We start from the raw sequence: 15902 nt of genomic DNA, 5'->3' as shown, positions 1-15902 counted from the left end.
TTATCATAAATAACTTAAACTTGTCAAAAATTCAACTTCTCTTGGAAGGTTTAAAAGAAATGGAATTAAATTAAAAATTAAAAAATATTTAGAGAGCAACATTATGTTTAGGCACATTAATGGAAGTAGTAGTCGCCCAAAGAGTAACAACTTTCAAAATCACAAAAGGATTCGTCTAATTTACACACACAAATGCATTTAATATGATTTAGTCTGAAGCATTCTAGTTACGAAACTACTTATTCACTAAAATGAACAATAAATTAGTTTTAAGAATAGACTACTATAAACATAGAACAACTACACATAAACAGCAAGCAAAAATATACATCACACAAATAATACTAGAGATAATAAAAACAAAAAATAAATAATCTTACTACGATGCAAACACAAGTTTAAGCTTTTACTTTTTATTTTTATGGCTAAACATAAATAATTTGGATAATAGCATACAAAAAAAAACACTTGAAAAATGAATCATGAATGAAGTAATAATACTTGACAAGCAGTAAATAGTAATACTGATAAAATTTTATTATAGTTTACCTTGCGTATTTTTCTTAATTTTTGAACTTCTGTTTCAAAATATCGGATCTGTTGGCTGACAGCGCTTCCAGTAGTCCTAAGCCATGTCTCATATTGGACTTGAGCCTGCCTATCGGCTTCCGTGACAATATTTTCTGGAGGTGGAGGGGGTGGTGGACCAACAAGATTTAGAGTGCCTGTCACGGTAAAATAAACGTTTAAGTAAATAGGGCTGTCTCTGTTCCAAATATTGTAATTTTGCACAGTAAAGTTTCTTACTTAATTTTATTATTTATAGTACAATATTCGACTTGAACCATAATTCAGTAATGATAAATAACTGAGCCATTTATTGTGAAATTAGAGTGAAGGACATTTTCCACAAAAATCGATTCAGCTACTTAAATAGTTAGATTAGTTAGAACAAAGTTAGTTTGTTTATATGATTTTTTATTCAGAAGAAAATTGTTATTAAAATATTTAAAATCATAAACAGGAAAATTTGAAGGTTGATGAAATGATGAAGTTTATTTTGAAAGTGCCCCAAGTTCCATTGTAAGAGTTTCAAATAGTTACGGAAAATTTTATAACAAAAAATTTAATATTATTTTCAATTCACTAATGGATCTATGTGGGTCTTCCTATCAGGCTCTTCTAATTTTCAGGAATTATTTAATAATTTGCTTATAACAATTTAAATTGTTATAAGACAAAAACAGTGCAAGAATATATTTTTTTATTGCTATTTACAACTGTACATTATGATACATTTAGTAAATTTGATCTCAGTTAAAATGGAGTGATATAGGCGTATAGAGAAACTACCCATTGGTAGCTCTCTAATGACGTTTTACATTAGCAGGTCTTGTGGCCATCTTCTTTTTAAGCGCCTTGGAGGATTGTCAGAAATGGAAGAGGAAGCAAGGTTAGAAACAAGTGGGTTTGGGTGGTTACGGAGTTTATAATGGAAGGAATGATATCTGGTTCGGGCTAGATCGGTTACATATGGAACATTAAGGTCTTTATGTATGATTTTATTTGTGACAAAATAAGGAGCATTGAGGATTTTAGATTGTAAGGACTGGATACAAGAGGAATTAGAAGGTTTAGTAGAAACCCCAAAGCTCAACTACGCATGTCAAGATTGGCGTTATTACAATCATGTAGATCAGTCTTTTGTAATGAACTGGAAGTTTAGACCATTTGTCCAGTAAGTGCTGTAATAGTCGAAATCAGTGTGCAGTTTCCTGTCTTTTCAGTCTTGTATGACTGGGGCCTGTTTCATAATAAAGTACAAACTAATACTATCAGTCTTGTAGATTTATCTTAATTCAATTATACAGAATTCTACAATAGTAACTTGTACTTAAGTATTTTTTAATTCTTGTAATATCACTAATAGTCATCCTTATCATGAAAAAAATAAGTATTAGTATTATTGCCATACTAGTTTCTACACTTGTACTATGAACTAATACTATTAGCTATCATTATGAAACAGAGCTCTGAGCTCGTTTGTCCAGATGTAGTCCAAGGTAGCGGATCTGTTCGAAAGAGATAAGATCAACATTATTAAAGGAGACTGTAGGGATATAGAATAATATAGAAAACGGAAAAACATTATTAATATCAAGTCAGCACCACTATATAAATACACAACCATTATATAAAGCGGGAGGAGGAGGTGAGAATATCTTCATTTTTAGAATAGACATTATAATAATAAATAATTAAGATCTAATGTTATTTTATTATTCAAATAAATTTAAAAAGTAATAGGTTGCATAAAATTGAAAACAAGTTCTCACCAAGAGATTGAGATTGAGGAGGGCTGGTATTCCGTGAACCGAGTACGTCAGCCCTCAGCATCTCAAAGTCAGCATCACTCATGAGAGAACTGGCCGGGGAAGGTGTCACTGATGCTTTCTCTTGTTCCCTTTTCTCCTCTTCGAGTAATTCTTCCAACAGCAATGGTTGTTCCTACAGAAAGATCTTAATTATAAACAAATTGGAAAAAGTTAAAAGTAATAATAATTTATATCAAAATTAAATAAGATACATTTTAATATATTTAATTATATCAATATAAGAAAGTTATCTATATTCTTTAAAGGGCGGATTTTCAAAACCAGTCAATGAAATATTACCTTTAAATCAATAATAACATTGACACTCAACAAAACTACAGAAAAATGAAAAGACTAAAACACCATTTGATCAATAAGGCACATATAATAAATTATTTAAAGCTCTTACATATATGCAGCACTTACAATATCTATTATAAAGCTCCAAAGGCTATATTAGGTCTTAGATAATGAAATAACAATAATGAAGCAAAATCGGACCTGTAACATCATTTTCTAATAAACTAAGAAGCGAGCAACACAGAAGTAGATAGAAAAATTCTTAAGTATGTGATAAAATGTGCATAAACCAAACATGCAAATATTTAAATCATTATAAGACAAAAAAAGTTCAAAATCATATCTGAAATAATAACGTCATTAAAAAAAAAAAAAAAAAAAAAAAACATAGCTAAAAACCCGTACTATACACCAAACTTCCATTTATTAAAAAACTCTTTATATCCATTTTTTTCATGGGCATTAAATTTTAATTATAGATTGTTTTCTGTTTTTGGAATAAAATTTCCATACAATAACAATAAACATTTATAAGATTAAATATGCATGTATATACAAATCTAATTATGCAAGTAAGAAAAAAATTTACTACACTAAAATTTTGAACAGACTTAAAGGGACTTATACGTAGAACATAACTATTATTTAATATGTGTTCTGTAAACACTATTATAAAGTTGTACCCCTTTAATTGTGGATGTACAATTATTTTTCGTTAAATTGAATTTGTTTAACTAAGTTGGTATTAGTTTTAAATAACCTAGAAGTTGGATTTGTTAATGCTTGATTGTAGTTTTTTTTTTCTTCGTACCCTTCATTAAAATAAAATCAGCACTACGCCCAAATACATTACGTATTATATAGTTTACTGTATTGTATATGTATGAAATGCCGATTTTATTTTAATGAAGGGTACAAAGGAAAAAAAAAGACATGAAGGTTTGACAGTAGATTAAATGTATATATATACTAATTCAATAAAAGCAAATAATTTTACTGAGTAGCAGCTTTATTGCGGCTTGAATAATTAATATGCATCCTTCCCCCTATATTTTATTACCTAATAAAAAAAAAGTATTGTATATAAATAGAAAAAAAGTGATATAAAAACTGTGAAAGAAGATGCTGCAGATAGAAACACAAATACAGAGATGAAATGATGAAAGAGAAGAGAATGTTCTTTGATAAACTATCAATTGAGTAAAGAACTCAGTGAATGTTCCTAGGATTGAAGAAAAAGATGTGCATCTCTATTGTAACGGAGATTGGTAAGAAACATGAAGATTAAATTAAGATTGACCATGCAAAAACTTTTAAACTTTACCCACTCAAATTTTTAATAAATAAATTCTACCCAAAATATGTGACATTTCAAATGATACAACCTGATTACATAGATGAAAAATACACCAATAGAATGAAATTCTGAAGGCAATATTACTAACCATCTAATTAGGAGTAATTGATCTAATGTAATAAGAATAGTGATCAGTACAAGAAGTACCAATGTCAGTTTAATTGGACTTTTTAAAGACTAAGCATACAAAAGTTTAGTAATAATGATTATAATTAGTCGGACTCCTGCTACAAAAAAAATGTATTTATATTTTATTTATCATTAAGTTTCGATGCGCACTTAGAATATAAAAAGTGGGATCGATAGAGAAATTTAGTAGCTATGTATTCTTCCACATTCACCATTTGGCTAATGTTTAACGTTGATATATCATACTTAAACATCATCGATGCAAGCAGATAGCATAGACAATGGGCAAACTTAAATCAAACTAAGAAGAAATAAATGCAAAAATATTAGAATAATTTAATAATAAAAAAAAAAAAAAAAAATACAACTGAGATTAGTTTATATTCTCTGTTGTAAAGCAATAATAGATTCAAAGGGTAGCCCAAAAATAGTTAGAAAAACTTTTAATATGTTATACAGAATTTGAAACTGAAAAAAAATCTGTAAACATGGGTCCACATACATTGCAATCCAGAAATAATGTTAAAAATTTAATAAACATTTTCTAATTTGATTTCAAGAACAAATAAGAAAACACTTATCTTCTCGATTAATATTAAATCCCAATATTATTGATTTTTTGGATTAGTTAACATCCAGCATAGTTCACGGCTTTAATGATTTCTTTTAAAAATAAGACCTGGAAACATCAGAATTTTTTTGTTAACCACAAGGCTCAAAATAAATCGCTGTTAGTCAAAAATTGATTATCGTTGTTGTTGATAATTGATTATAAACTATCATAAGATGTTAACCAATTAAACTTTAATATGATTTTATCTTTAGAATTTTATCTACCTAAAATAAGGAATAAGTTGTATGAAGACCCATTCTTAAGAGTTTAAATTTTATTACAGCATCAAATTCCTAATAATTTAAGTTTAGGAAACTACGTTAAGACCACCCGATTTATCCATGATAATTTCATTTGAATATTGTGAATTATTACCCTGAGGGTTCATAGAAAGAAAAGAAAAAAAAAAAACTTACTTGAAGGAGCAAGGTTCTTCTTTGTTGAGCCTGAGACGCCTGGCCGGGGATGATGTGCGATCTAACACCCCTTCCTCGTATCTAACACCCGACCCAAGTTAGACAAACATGCAACACTCACATACACTCATACTTTCTACTTAAAACATATTACCTACTAATTTTTTTAATAATCAATACCTTTTCAATGTAAAAATTATATAAAATAACTGTGCATAACAGAAAATAAAATAACTTTGAATTTTAAAAATTTAACTGACTTTTAAATGTTTAAACAAAAAAATTTCTTTTCTTCAAATAAAATATTTATATTTCAAATTAAAAAAAAAAAAAACTACGACACCGAATAATTATCTACACTGACATGCTAAACACTTAATATATTACAATATATGAAAAAAAAAACTAAATTCATGCGAAAATTCAAGATACACATTAAGAAAAAATAATTTAATTATAGCATAATTTTTTTTTTTTAAAGTAATAATAATTTGTGACGAGTGAAATAATAGATGGGTATAAATATGTTTATAAATTTATAAAGCAATAATATTTATCCAACTATTTGCATCAATAATTATTTATACAATAATACTTTCCAAAAAATTTGTGGTCATAGTAAAATTAAAACCTAGAATCTTAATTGTTTGAAAGTGTATTGATTGAGCTAGAATTTAAAAATTTCCATCCAAAAATAATAAAAATGAGATAGTTACTAGTATGCCTTAGTATAATTAAGGTAAAACCAAGAAATTTTAATTATTTAAAAATGAAATAGTTACTAGTCTGTACAATTAAAGTATATAAAACATTGAAACATAATTTTATCATTGTTAAAACACTTAGGCACTTAAAAGATAATAAATATGTTCTAAGAAGAAAAAAAATTTTATGTACTCATGATTGATTAATTGTTGAAATAAGTAATTTAAAATGTTAAAAGAAATAACTTTTTAATTCAAATTAGGTAACCCTATTCTCAAATATTAAAAGTGTTTTGAATATTTAACATCAATGAAGAAAAATCAATCAATAAAAAAAAAAAAAATTAATCAGCATTGTAAGCAGAGTTGAATATTTAAAAAAAATGTAGAAGTACCGCAGCTTGCTGCCCTGGATACGGAGGGGGAGGGCCAGGATATGGAGGTGGAGGTGGCGGAGGGTTACCCACAAAGCTTGCACCTCCGCGATTCACTTGATTAGCACCTATATTGACAATAAATAAATTAACACTTTAGTAGTAATCACTAGATAATAATAATAATAAAAAATATTGCTTTTTAAATATTAATTTAACCTTACAGTTCCCAAAATGGTTGGAGTATTAAAAGTGTTTTTTTTCTACTTTTCTCCAATAAATAAGATCCAAATAGAGTAACTATTGATTTGAAATTGAAGATTTAATAATATTTTGGAAAATATATCCTGATCCCGCACAGGGGTATCTGTTGGTAGGAGAAATAACAGTAACATCTAGAAGATTAACAATAGTACTTGAGAATCAGCAATAAAACTGTTTTATTTCAAAATTAATTAATAAAATAGGTAAGGGTTCATTAAATATCACAATAAAAAGATAATATGGAGACCATTTTTAGAACTTTAACATTGATCGGAGTGTGCTTATCACATCATTTTTTCCTATCTTCTGATGTTCAAACTGGACATCCATTTTCAAAAACATATCATAAGTTTAGATCTCTTTTTACAGCCTATAGAGCATCAATAATAACATATGCATGTTCAAAAGAATTAGGAGAAAGGAGTTTTAAAAAAAAAATTAAAAATGTGGTAAAATGAAGACTTTGAGAAGTGGAGAGTTAAAAGGTTCTCTAGTTAAAAAAAACTTTTAGTTCTCGTAAAATTTAATAATACTAAGTTTATTAAAATATGATATTGATCAATAATAGCTACCAACCTTGCAAAACTTGCATCCTTGGGAGGGGCGTACTTGGAGTTGCAAATTGCGTTTGGTAACCTGATCCAACAATTTTTGGTTGTGAAATGCCACTGTTTCCACTAAGAGATATCTATATCAAAAAAAAAAAAAAAAAAAGGAAAATTTACAAACAGTTAAATATCACCAACAAAACTAAAAACAAATTAAATTAATGTGCATTATAACCGGCCAGCAACCGAATTTTTGGTGGGATTGCATATTCAGTGGGCCTAATTATTTTACACAGATCATCTATCAATCTATCCAATTTACTGCATTTAGATGCAATTAAACTTATTTATACTTTTAATATTTAGTATTATATATATATATATATATATATGCAAAAAAAAAATGAATAAGATTTATTGTTATTTTAAATGGACAACAAAATAAACTTCTCAACTTAACAACTGTTAGTTATTTAAATAATGTTCTGGAAAAGAATTTTGTTGAAACCTTGATGCCATGGGTGATTTCCTTAGTTTATTTGAAAACCTTTCAAACCTAACGACTCAAGAACTAACTAGTAATTCCTCAACCATATTGTTTCTATAAAAACCGATGTTATGGGCATAATATTTTAATTTCGCTGAGTTAATGAACAACCACACTCTTATTTTTAATACCAAACTAATTCCTATCAAATTGTTATGAGCCAGTAATGCCCTAGTTTACTTGAAAGCACGGCTTTAATACATGAGTTTGCATGAGTTATTATGTAAGCAGTTGTAAAAGACAGGAGAGGTTGATGGACTTATTTGTTTTTTATTCATAAAAAATAAATGATGTAAGAAGCAATTGTTAACAGATATAAAGATTACATACCTGTTGAGGTAGATGTGGTGGTGTAGATGTTACCGATACCCTGTTGACTTCTTCACTGGGCTTGCTTTCAGGTCTAGGTTCGGTAAGCTCTTTATTAATACTTTCTGAAGAAGTCCTTCGTGCAGAATTATCTTTTCTGGAATTCCCACTGAAATAATGGATGAGAAGTTAGATTCAATGAAAACATTTATTATATCTCATTCCATAAAATAAATTGAATTGCTAAGCAACCTTCTTACTTTTTTTTTTTTAATTATAAATTATTTTCCCTACTTACTATCTCAGATTATCTAAATTGTACCAAAGCCTTTTACTAAGTTATTTTATTTTTTCCTTCTCGTTTAATTAAGATTTCAGAGTTGTTATAAAATTTAGTACTTTATGACAATAAAAAAATTAAATAATTAACTCAGAAATTCCTAATTGGAACTTCCCTTTTGAAGTGGCTTAAAAATACATGTATCGAAATTTAGAGATGAAATTTGAATATTTGTATGAAAAAAAAGTATACTCATCACAATTTTTAATTGATAGTGGAAAACTTACACTTGTTTTTTTTTCTCAACTTCATCTTCTAGATCGTCAAGGATATTTGTCTTTTCTCCTCCGGATACGGTGTCAAGTTCTGGATCAGCATATTCGAGAATATTGAAATCTGAACCCATTTCCGCTGCAATTGAAAAAATTAGTATAACAAGAGCCATTAAAGACATCAATTACACAATACATTAATAATATGCTTGATGTTTACCGAGCAGTTCATCGTCATCTTCTACTAGGTCAGAGAAAATGGCAGAAACCTCATCAGCTTCACCACCAATGGTACCTCCCTCTTCCTCTAATTTTTCTAGTTCTGCGGTAACACTTTCTGGTATTTCTTCTCCTTCTCGGCCTCCGGTTTGGATTCTTTGGTCAACCGGCAGAGTTTGTAACCTTGTTTGTTCAACTAAAGTACTACTATTCCTAATTATTGCACTTGCATTATCTATAAAAAATAAATAAAAATAATTATTGGTATGTATAAATAATGAAGAGCATCACAGTAAATTATTTTTAATAATAGATAGGTTAATAGTTATTATTTTGAATTTTCAGGCACTTACTGCTGTGAGATTAACAAAAATATTGTCAGATCATGGACAGATAAAATGTCATTAAATGCAATAAATAGTCAGATTGAAAGGTTTTTGTAACAGTTGAATTCAATCTACTTACGAGCATGCTGGGCAGCAGCGGCGGCAGCGAACTGCCGTTGGATAAGGAACTGATCTGGGAGTTGGGCCCTAGGAGCAGCCAATCTCACTTGAGGGGTTCCTGGGAACCTAGAGGCCTGTTGTTGTACCACCAATCGGACTCTAGGTTCCATGCCCTGATGAAAAACGTTATAAACGGGTTAAAAATGTAAATAAATAACATCAATTATAAGCTAGATTAAAATAAATGGAGGCTCAGCTAATACATACGAGGCCAAAGAGCAAACAAAAATACAAGAAATATTGAAAATCTTATTAGATTCCTAACTGAGCTTCCATATTACATATATGAACCTAAATTAAGGAAAACGTAAAGTTAAGAATTGATGAAAAAGGGAAATGACCATGACATTTAAAACGTTTCAAAGAAAACTACTAGCTAAGCAGAAAAAAAAATCAGTTCCTAGTCATATGAAAAGGAAACAATTACAATTCTATTGAATGCTAATCGGAACAGCGACTAAAAACTTGTAAACTTAACTTTTACTGGTAGTCAAAGCAAATATGGCTAAAACTTTAAATATGAAAATTACAGTGATCGAGAAGATATCCAATATCCTCATGTTCTAACGAATCCGTAGTATAATGGTCAAGAAGTAAGGTAATGTGTTAAAGCATTGATAAGGGCTTTTCAAAAATGTTTAATTATTAAGTGTTTCTAAAGTATGTATACATAATGTAATTTAATTATTTGTAACCTATTTAAAACAACTATTATGTTCATGGATATAAACTGAATAACAAGAAAAGAAAAAATATACACATATTTTAAAAAACAAACTTACATGAACAACCTGTGGGTGCAGGCTGCTCCTAGGAGGTTGAGGTCTCATTTGTACCCCTTGAAGTACACCACCTGACAAGACAGTTTCTGTTCCTTCTTCTATTTAACAAAACATTATTTTAATATTATGTCTAAATTAAGCAATTCAGTAAAATAGTTTACTGAATTGCTTAATTTAGACATAATTAATATTATGTCTAAATTAAATAATCCACACACAAAGGGTGGTATAATGAATTTTAAAATTACTTACGTTTAACTTGATGCCTCTGTAACAGATCCCTGAGTTGCCTAACTTCCTCCTGCTGCTGTGGGGTAGATGGTTGCCTCGGGCTTGGAAAAGGCGACTGAGGGGGCCTTACCTGCCGGTAAATGGTACCGCCAGGTGTTGCGACCTTCACTGTGCCACCGGTACCAGAGGCAAATTGAGCTCTAGGTGATCCTAAACCTCCTAGGTTAGCCTCCTAAACAGTAAATATATAAAATTGAAAGATAATAATTGCAGAGTAAGTTCTGAATTCCTAAAAAAATAAAATAAAATTTCTTAAAATTTTTTTTTATATAAGACTATTACTTGCCTAGCAACGGAATAAGGGAGTTTTATATGAAATTGTGATTGTCTTATATAAATTAGGTGGATATAATCATTACTAAATACCAATTTTAGGTAATTATGTATTTTGATGAACATATCGTATATAACACTAAAAAAAAAATTCGTGGCAGTCTTAGGATTGGCTGTTAGAAGTAAAACTTCTGGAAATGAAATTATATATTAAACTATTATTAATAATAATCAAGTGTTCTCTCTTATAGGTTAAGACAGAAAATATTAGTTCCAGAATAACAATGATTAAAATAGAACTGCCATTCCCTAATTCAATTCTACCAGGAATTATTTTATATTGTAATAGGAGACTAAGAGACAACAGGAGCTCACTCAATCAGACCGACACTACCAGGATTGTTGAGCTACTATTACACTACAAAGATATTCCTGCTAGAATTGACCGGTGTGTCCTACACCATTTCTGTTTCATCTCACAACACGAAATCCATCACATTATAAAGCATGAAACTTTTTTATATCTAGGTCATAATGTAGTAAAACAAGAAAATCAGTAATAACCTACAAAGATTTTTTAATCAACCTTTTATCTGTTGTTTGTGTGTCTCTAATCTAATGTCGCATGATGGTCATGGTCAAACATAGGTTTTCTAGTATAATAAGTCGCATCTGCCTTTCTTTTCGAAAATTTTCAAAATTGCTTTAATTTTTTCACAGCAATTAAGACACGTAAACACTGCAGTTGTTAGCACAAAAACTTAGTCACCTTATCATTTCAAGGAATTTTTAAAATCACTTCTAAATAAAAATTACTGATTTTTTTTATATTTGATAATAAACTTTTTAATTTCAGGCTTTAGGAAAAAAAAATTCACTGGAAACTTTTTGAGATAACTATTCACTCATATTGGATGTGATTGTTTCTGGTAAAGAACTAATTGAATTATATCAGTTTCAGACTATCGAATACACTTCCTATCCAGTCATTTCTTTTTTAGTTTAAGTTAATAGCTTTACTTCAATCAGCTTCATACAATAAAAATCTTCAATTTTTTTCAGTGATGTAACTTAGCTTTGATGTAAAACGGTTTCTGGTATAAATTGATTAATTATAGAATACTGAAATGGATTAACATCCCTTCCTTCAGCAAGTAAAATAATAGTCACTTTCAATAACTATTCAAAAATAAATATATTAAAAAATTGCAAGAAAAAATTATTTATTAAATAAAAACCAACCTGAGAGGATGTTGAAACCTGTAATTGTTGTGTCAAATGGGGAGAAGGAGGTTGCTCATTCGTTGAAAATTGAACTAGCCCAGCGTTGCCAACTTGTCGCACACGGTTCACTGTTTTATAATATGCCAAATTATTTTTAATTTAAAATATAATAAATTTTAATTAATTTACACTTATAATGTATTGTTTTCATACCTTGCTGAACCCTGGTTTGAGACAGCATGTGTTGCTGCTGCTGCCTCAGGGCCTGCAACTCCTTCCACTGTCGCTCTTGTTCAGCTTCCCGGCAGGATTTCGTACTCAAAGTTTTGTCATGCTCCTATTTACATTACAAAATAGAATAGTATAAATTTTAAGGAATCTTAAATAACAGTTCATTACTGGCTCTAAATCTAAAATTAAATTATAAGCAACATAAGAAATTAAATACGAAAATTTTAAATTTAAATAGTATTCCTTCCAACAATGAATCACAAGGGTTCACACCAACGCAAACATTATTTGCGAACATTCATAATCAGAATGTTCATGAACAAGTGATATTCATACCAATAGAAACAAAGTCCGTAGTTTTATAACAATCACGTCATTCGGGAGAATGAGGAAGTAGCTTCAGTAAGGAAAAATAAGATGATAGGTTAAAATTGTGTTCACAGAAATGATTAGAAAATCGTACTTATCTTATATCTGATTTTTAAAAATGGAAGATAGCAGCAGACTACCAAAATTCACAAAAATGTCTCCACTGGACTTCGATTATCTTATAGGGCTTAATGTATCTCATAAAGAGATTTAGAAATATCAAAAGTATTTCACTTAGGTACTGAAAAGTTAGCGATCATTCTGAGGTTTTTGGTGACAGGAGATTAATTTCAAAGTTTATCTACCAGTTGTGTGTGAAGTGAGAAGCAAATATTTCTTCCCTTAAAAGTTTAGTGCCTATAGATTACCAATATTATTATTATGCCTCTGTATTATTACTATTATTATGTTATGCCTCTGGATTATTACTATAATATTATTATGTTATTTCTCATCATTATTACTATTATTATGTTTAAGAAATCGAATTTGGTCCAGGTACGGTCAAATAAAACTCAAATAGTAAATTGGTGTACTATTTTTATTTGAGCCAATTTAAAAATTTTTTAGATTAAAAAATAAAAACAAAATAAAATATTATATATATTTTTAAATATTTCTTCTCCCCCTCTATTATGTATATTATCATTTATTGTTTACCTAATTTTAATATTTTTTACATTGTTTACTTTAAAATTACTTTCAAATGTGATGTATTTAACTGCCATCCCCACTCCTTCCAACAGAAATGGTTCACTCTGACTTTGATTTCCGTCAAAACAGGTATGAATTCTGTCTCGTTCATTTTCATTTGATTTTATTCTTATCCCTTTTCATCTCTTAATTTGTACTTTCTTTAATATTTCTTTTATTTATCTGTTACTATTACTGTTTTTATTTATTGTTTATAAACTTTAATTTTTTTTTTTTTATTAAATTTTATGTTTCATTGTATACTCTTGTTATTTTCCACTAATTTTTTTTGTACTTATATCAAGTGTTTGTATCTTTTATAGAATAAAAAATAAAAACAAAATCAAAGGGTCAAATAAAAATAGTATACCAATTTACTATTTGAGTTTTATTTGACCGCACCCAGACCAAATTCCATTTATTGATACACACGGTCAATCAGCAATCTTCCAGTATTATTATGTTATATTTCTGGATATTTATTACTCCTTTATGTTCTCAAATATTGCTATTAAGCCTGAAATTTCTCATTAACATTCATGAAATTTAACTTTCAACAAACAATCTAATGAACATTGTCCATGAAAACTATTAACGTTGGTGTGAACCATTATCAACATCTTCAAATGCTGTAGAAACTATAAATTATTCACACTAAAAAGTTTTACCAGCCAACAACTTGTAAAAACATGATTGGTCATCCTAAAGACCAAACAATTAACAAGTTATTAACGCATTGATGGAAGGAAGAGTATTATTTATCGCCTCAAGACTGTTTTCAATATCATGAAATATTGATGATTATTTTATCAAAAGTAATTTTTATTTCTTCTTTTTTTGCTGAAATAATACCGCGTGCTGATCAGAAAAAAACACAAATAATAAATATATATGAGAAAATATAAGTATAAATGTGTACAAAAAAATTATAATGCTCAATGACACCATATCAAATAAAGACAAAATAAAACAAAAACCATGCAATAACATAATTCATAAACATGTAACTATTATACTTGATTATATTCACAATAACCAAATGCTCTTCCACCAACGAATGCAATAATCTAAAAAAAACTTAAACCACCAGTCATAAAATAAATAATGCCTGATATAAAATAAATTCTAATTTATGAAAAGTAATAAAAAAACATCTCATTAATAACATCAAAATGCACATTTAATTTCAGAGCATCACGTTAAACCTAAAAATGTATATACTAACATTGCCTCATAATAATTTTATACATAAATATGTATGGATATTTAAACATCGATCCTAAAAGGATGAGGATAAAGGCAGGAACAAAAACAATTATCCCAACCAATAATTTAAAGAAAGGGCAATACAATATCATTATATTAACGAAAAAAACATGTTGTTCCAAAGATAAATAAAACAGCATGATTCTGCCAAAATAAATCCATCATGCAAAGCAACACTTAACATGACCTTATAAATATATTATATATTAATTTGTTCTAAATAAGATGAAACATTCAGTCGATCTCTCTCATTTATTAAATTAGTATTTATACACAAAAACAGATAGTAATTACTGGAAAGAAATTCGATAAAATATTAACAGAAAATAAAACTTAAAAAATAAATAATAAATAAAAGAACATATATTTTAACTATATACAGTTAATTAATTTTAGAAAATATATTTAAAACTTGAATTCAATCATGAAAACATCCTTAATTTTAATAAATACTTTTGGTAAATTTTCAAACAAACTAATCAATAGATGATGAACAAAAAACTCAAAATGAAACACTTACTACATTTGAAATCGAGCAACTAAAAATAAAAATAAAAATAAAGTCAAATTAAAAAAACAAATAAAAATCCATAGCTACCAATAGAGAGAGAGAGAGTGAGAGAGCAAAAGGAGCACGCCAAAGAAATAAAACAATATCATTTGGATAAAAAATAATAATTAAAAATACACTGAACCTCAACAACTTATCAGAGAAATAATTAAAAAAAAACAACAAAAAATTTAAAAAATAAAAAGACAATCGTGCAAAAGGGCTCACCGTAGAAGGTGGAGTGTCGTAGGTTTCTTGTCCTATTGAGGGCAGTGTGCGCATGATTTCTGAGGGTGTAAGGACACGAATATGTTGGTCTGATAAAGGTGAAGAATTTTCATGGTTGCTATTGACTGTTTTAACTGTTTGTATAAATTGTACCGTTTGTGTCTGAATGGACGGACCTGTAGATGTCTGTGTATGTTGTTTAGAAAACGTTTTACTCGCTGTTTGGACAGTAGTAACAGTTGATGTAGTAGAAACCAACTGCAGAAGATTTTTATCATGTGGAGAAGGACCTGCAGACGGGGGGGAAGTAGCGACAACTAGAGGTGGAACCGACTGTATAAGAACAGATGTTGCCGGGTAGTGTATTGTAGTTGTCCCCCTGTCATACGAGTATGAAGCGGTTGAAGAGGAACGAGGGGAAGGGGGTATGATGTGAAGCGCCCGGATCCCCTCAGATATTGGGATATACTGGATTGTGGATGTAGGGGCCGGGCGCACAGGAGGGCTCTCGTCTTCTGCATCCTTCGAGGGTTCATCCTGCGGAGATCGAAGGAACTGTCTCATTTCAACAACACATATGTCAAAGGTAAAGGATCTTAGGGAAGGTAACCAGACTGTATTGTCAATTATACATTTATGGAATAAGTCAGTCAGAATTTAAGGACTGCCCCTTAGGTTCTGATACAATTGTAATGTACACACAGGATTTTATTAATAAAATGAACTATAATAAATATTTAATATAGTATCCTTCTATAATCTTTAAGGAATGAAACTAAACT

At 29.0% G+C, this 15902-nt stretch overlaps 1 protein-coding gene across 12 annotated transcripts in view; it reads right to left on the bottom strand.

Moving 5' to 3' along the window:
• The window catches only part of LOC106690765 (histone-lysine N-methyltransferase 2C), a 90931-nt gene that overhangs the window by 36638 nt on the left and 38391 nt on the right, over positions 1-15902 (bottom strand). For 11 of the 12 annotated variants that reach the window (XM_014436302.3, XM_014436307.3, XM_014436310.3 and 8 more), the window contains 13 exons: positions 11997-12120; positions 11802-11911; positions 10248-10458; positions 9996-10093; positions 9173-9326; positions 8709-8942; positions 8504-8627; positions 7958-8105; positions 7109-7220; positions 6290-6396; positions 5191-5271; positions 2337-2508; positions 550-725 (listed from right to left, as the gene is read on the bottom strand). In XM_014436302.3, the coding sequence (XP_014291788.1) occupies positions 550-725; positions 2337-2508; positions 5191-5271; positions 6290-6396; positions 7109-7220; positions 7958-8105; positions 8504-8627; positions 8709-8942; positions 9173-9326; positions 9996-10093; positions 10248-10458; positions 11802-11911; positions 11997-12120 (1851 nt within the window). The remainder of the gene's footprint in view (positions 1-549; positions 726-2336; positions 2509-5190; positions 5272-6289; positions 6397-7108; positions 7221-7957; positions 8106-8503; positions 8628-8708; positions 8943-9172; positions 9327-9995; positions 10094-10247; positions 10459-11801; positions 11912-11996; positions 12121-15902) is intronic. The other variant, XM_067048180.1, reaches the window with a different exon arrangement.

Source organism: Halyomorpha halys, unplaced genomic scaffold (assembly GCF_000696795.3).
Source record: "Halyomorpha halys isolate HHAL.00 unplaced genomic scaffold, Hhal_1.1 Scaffold1866.1, whole genome shotgun sequence".
Taxonomy (NCBI): Eukaryota; Metazoa; Arthropoda; class Insecta; order Hemiptera; family Pentatomidae; genus Halyomorpha; species Halyomorpha halys.
Note: the sequence above shows the minus strand (reverse complement) of the source record. Positions and strands in the feature narration are given on the sequence as shown.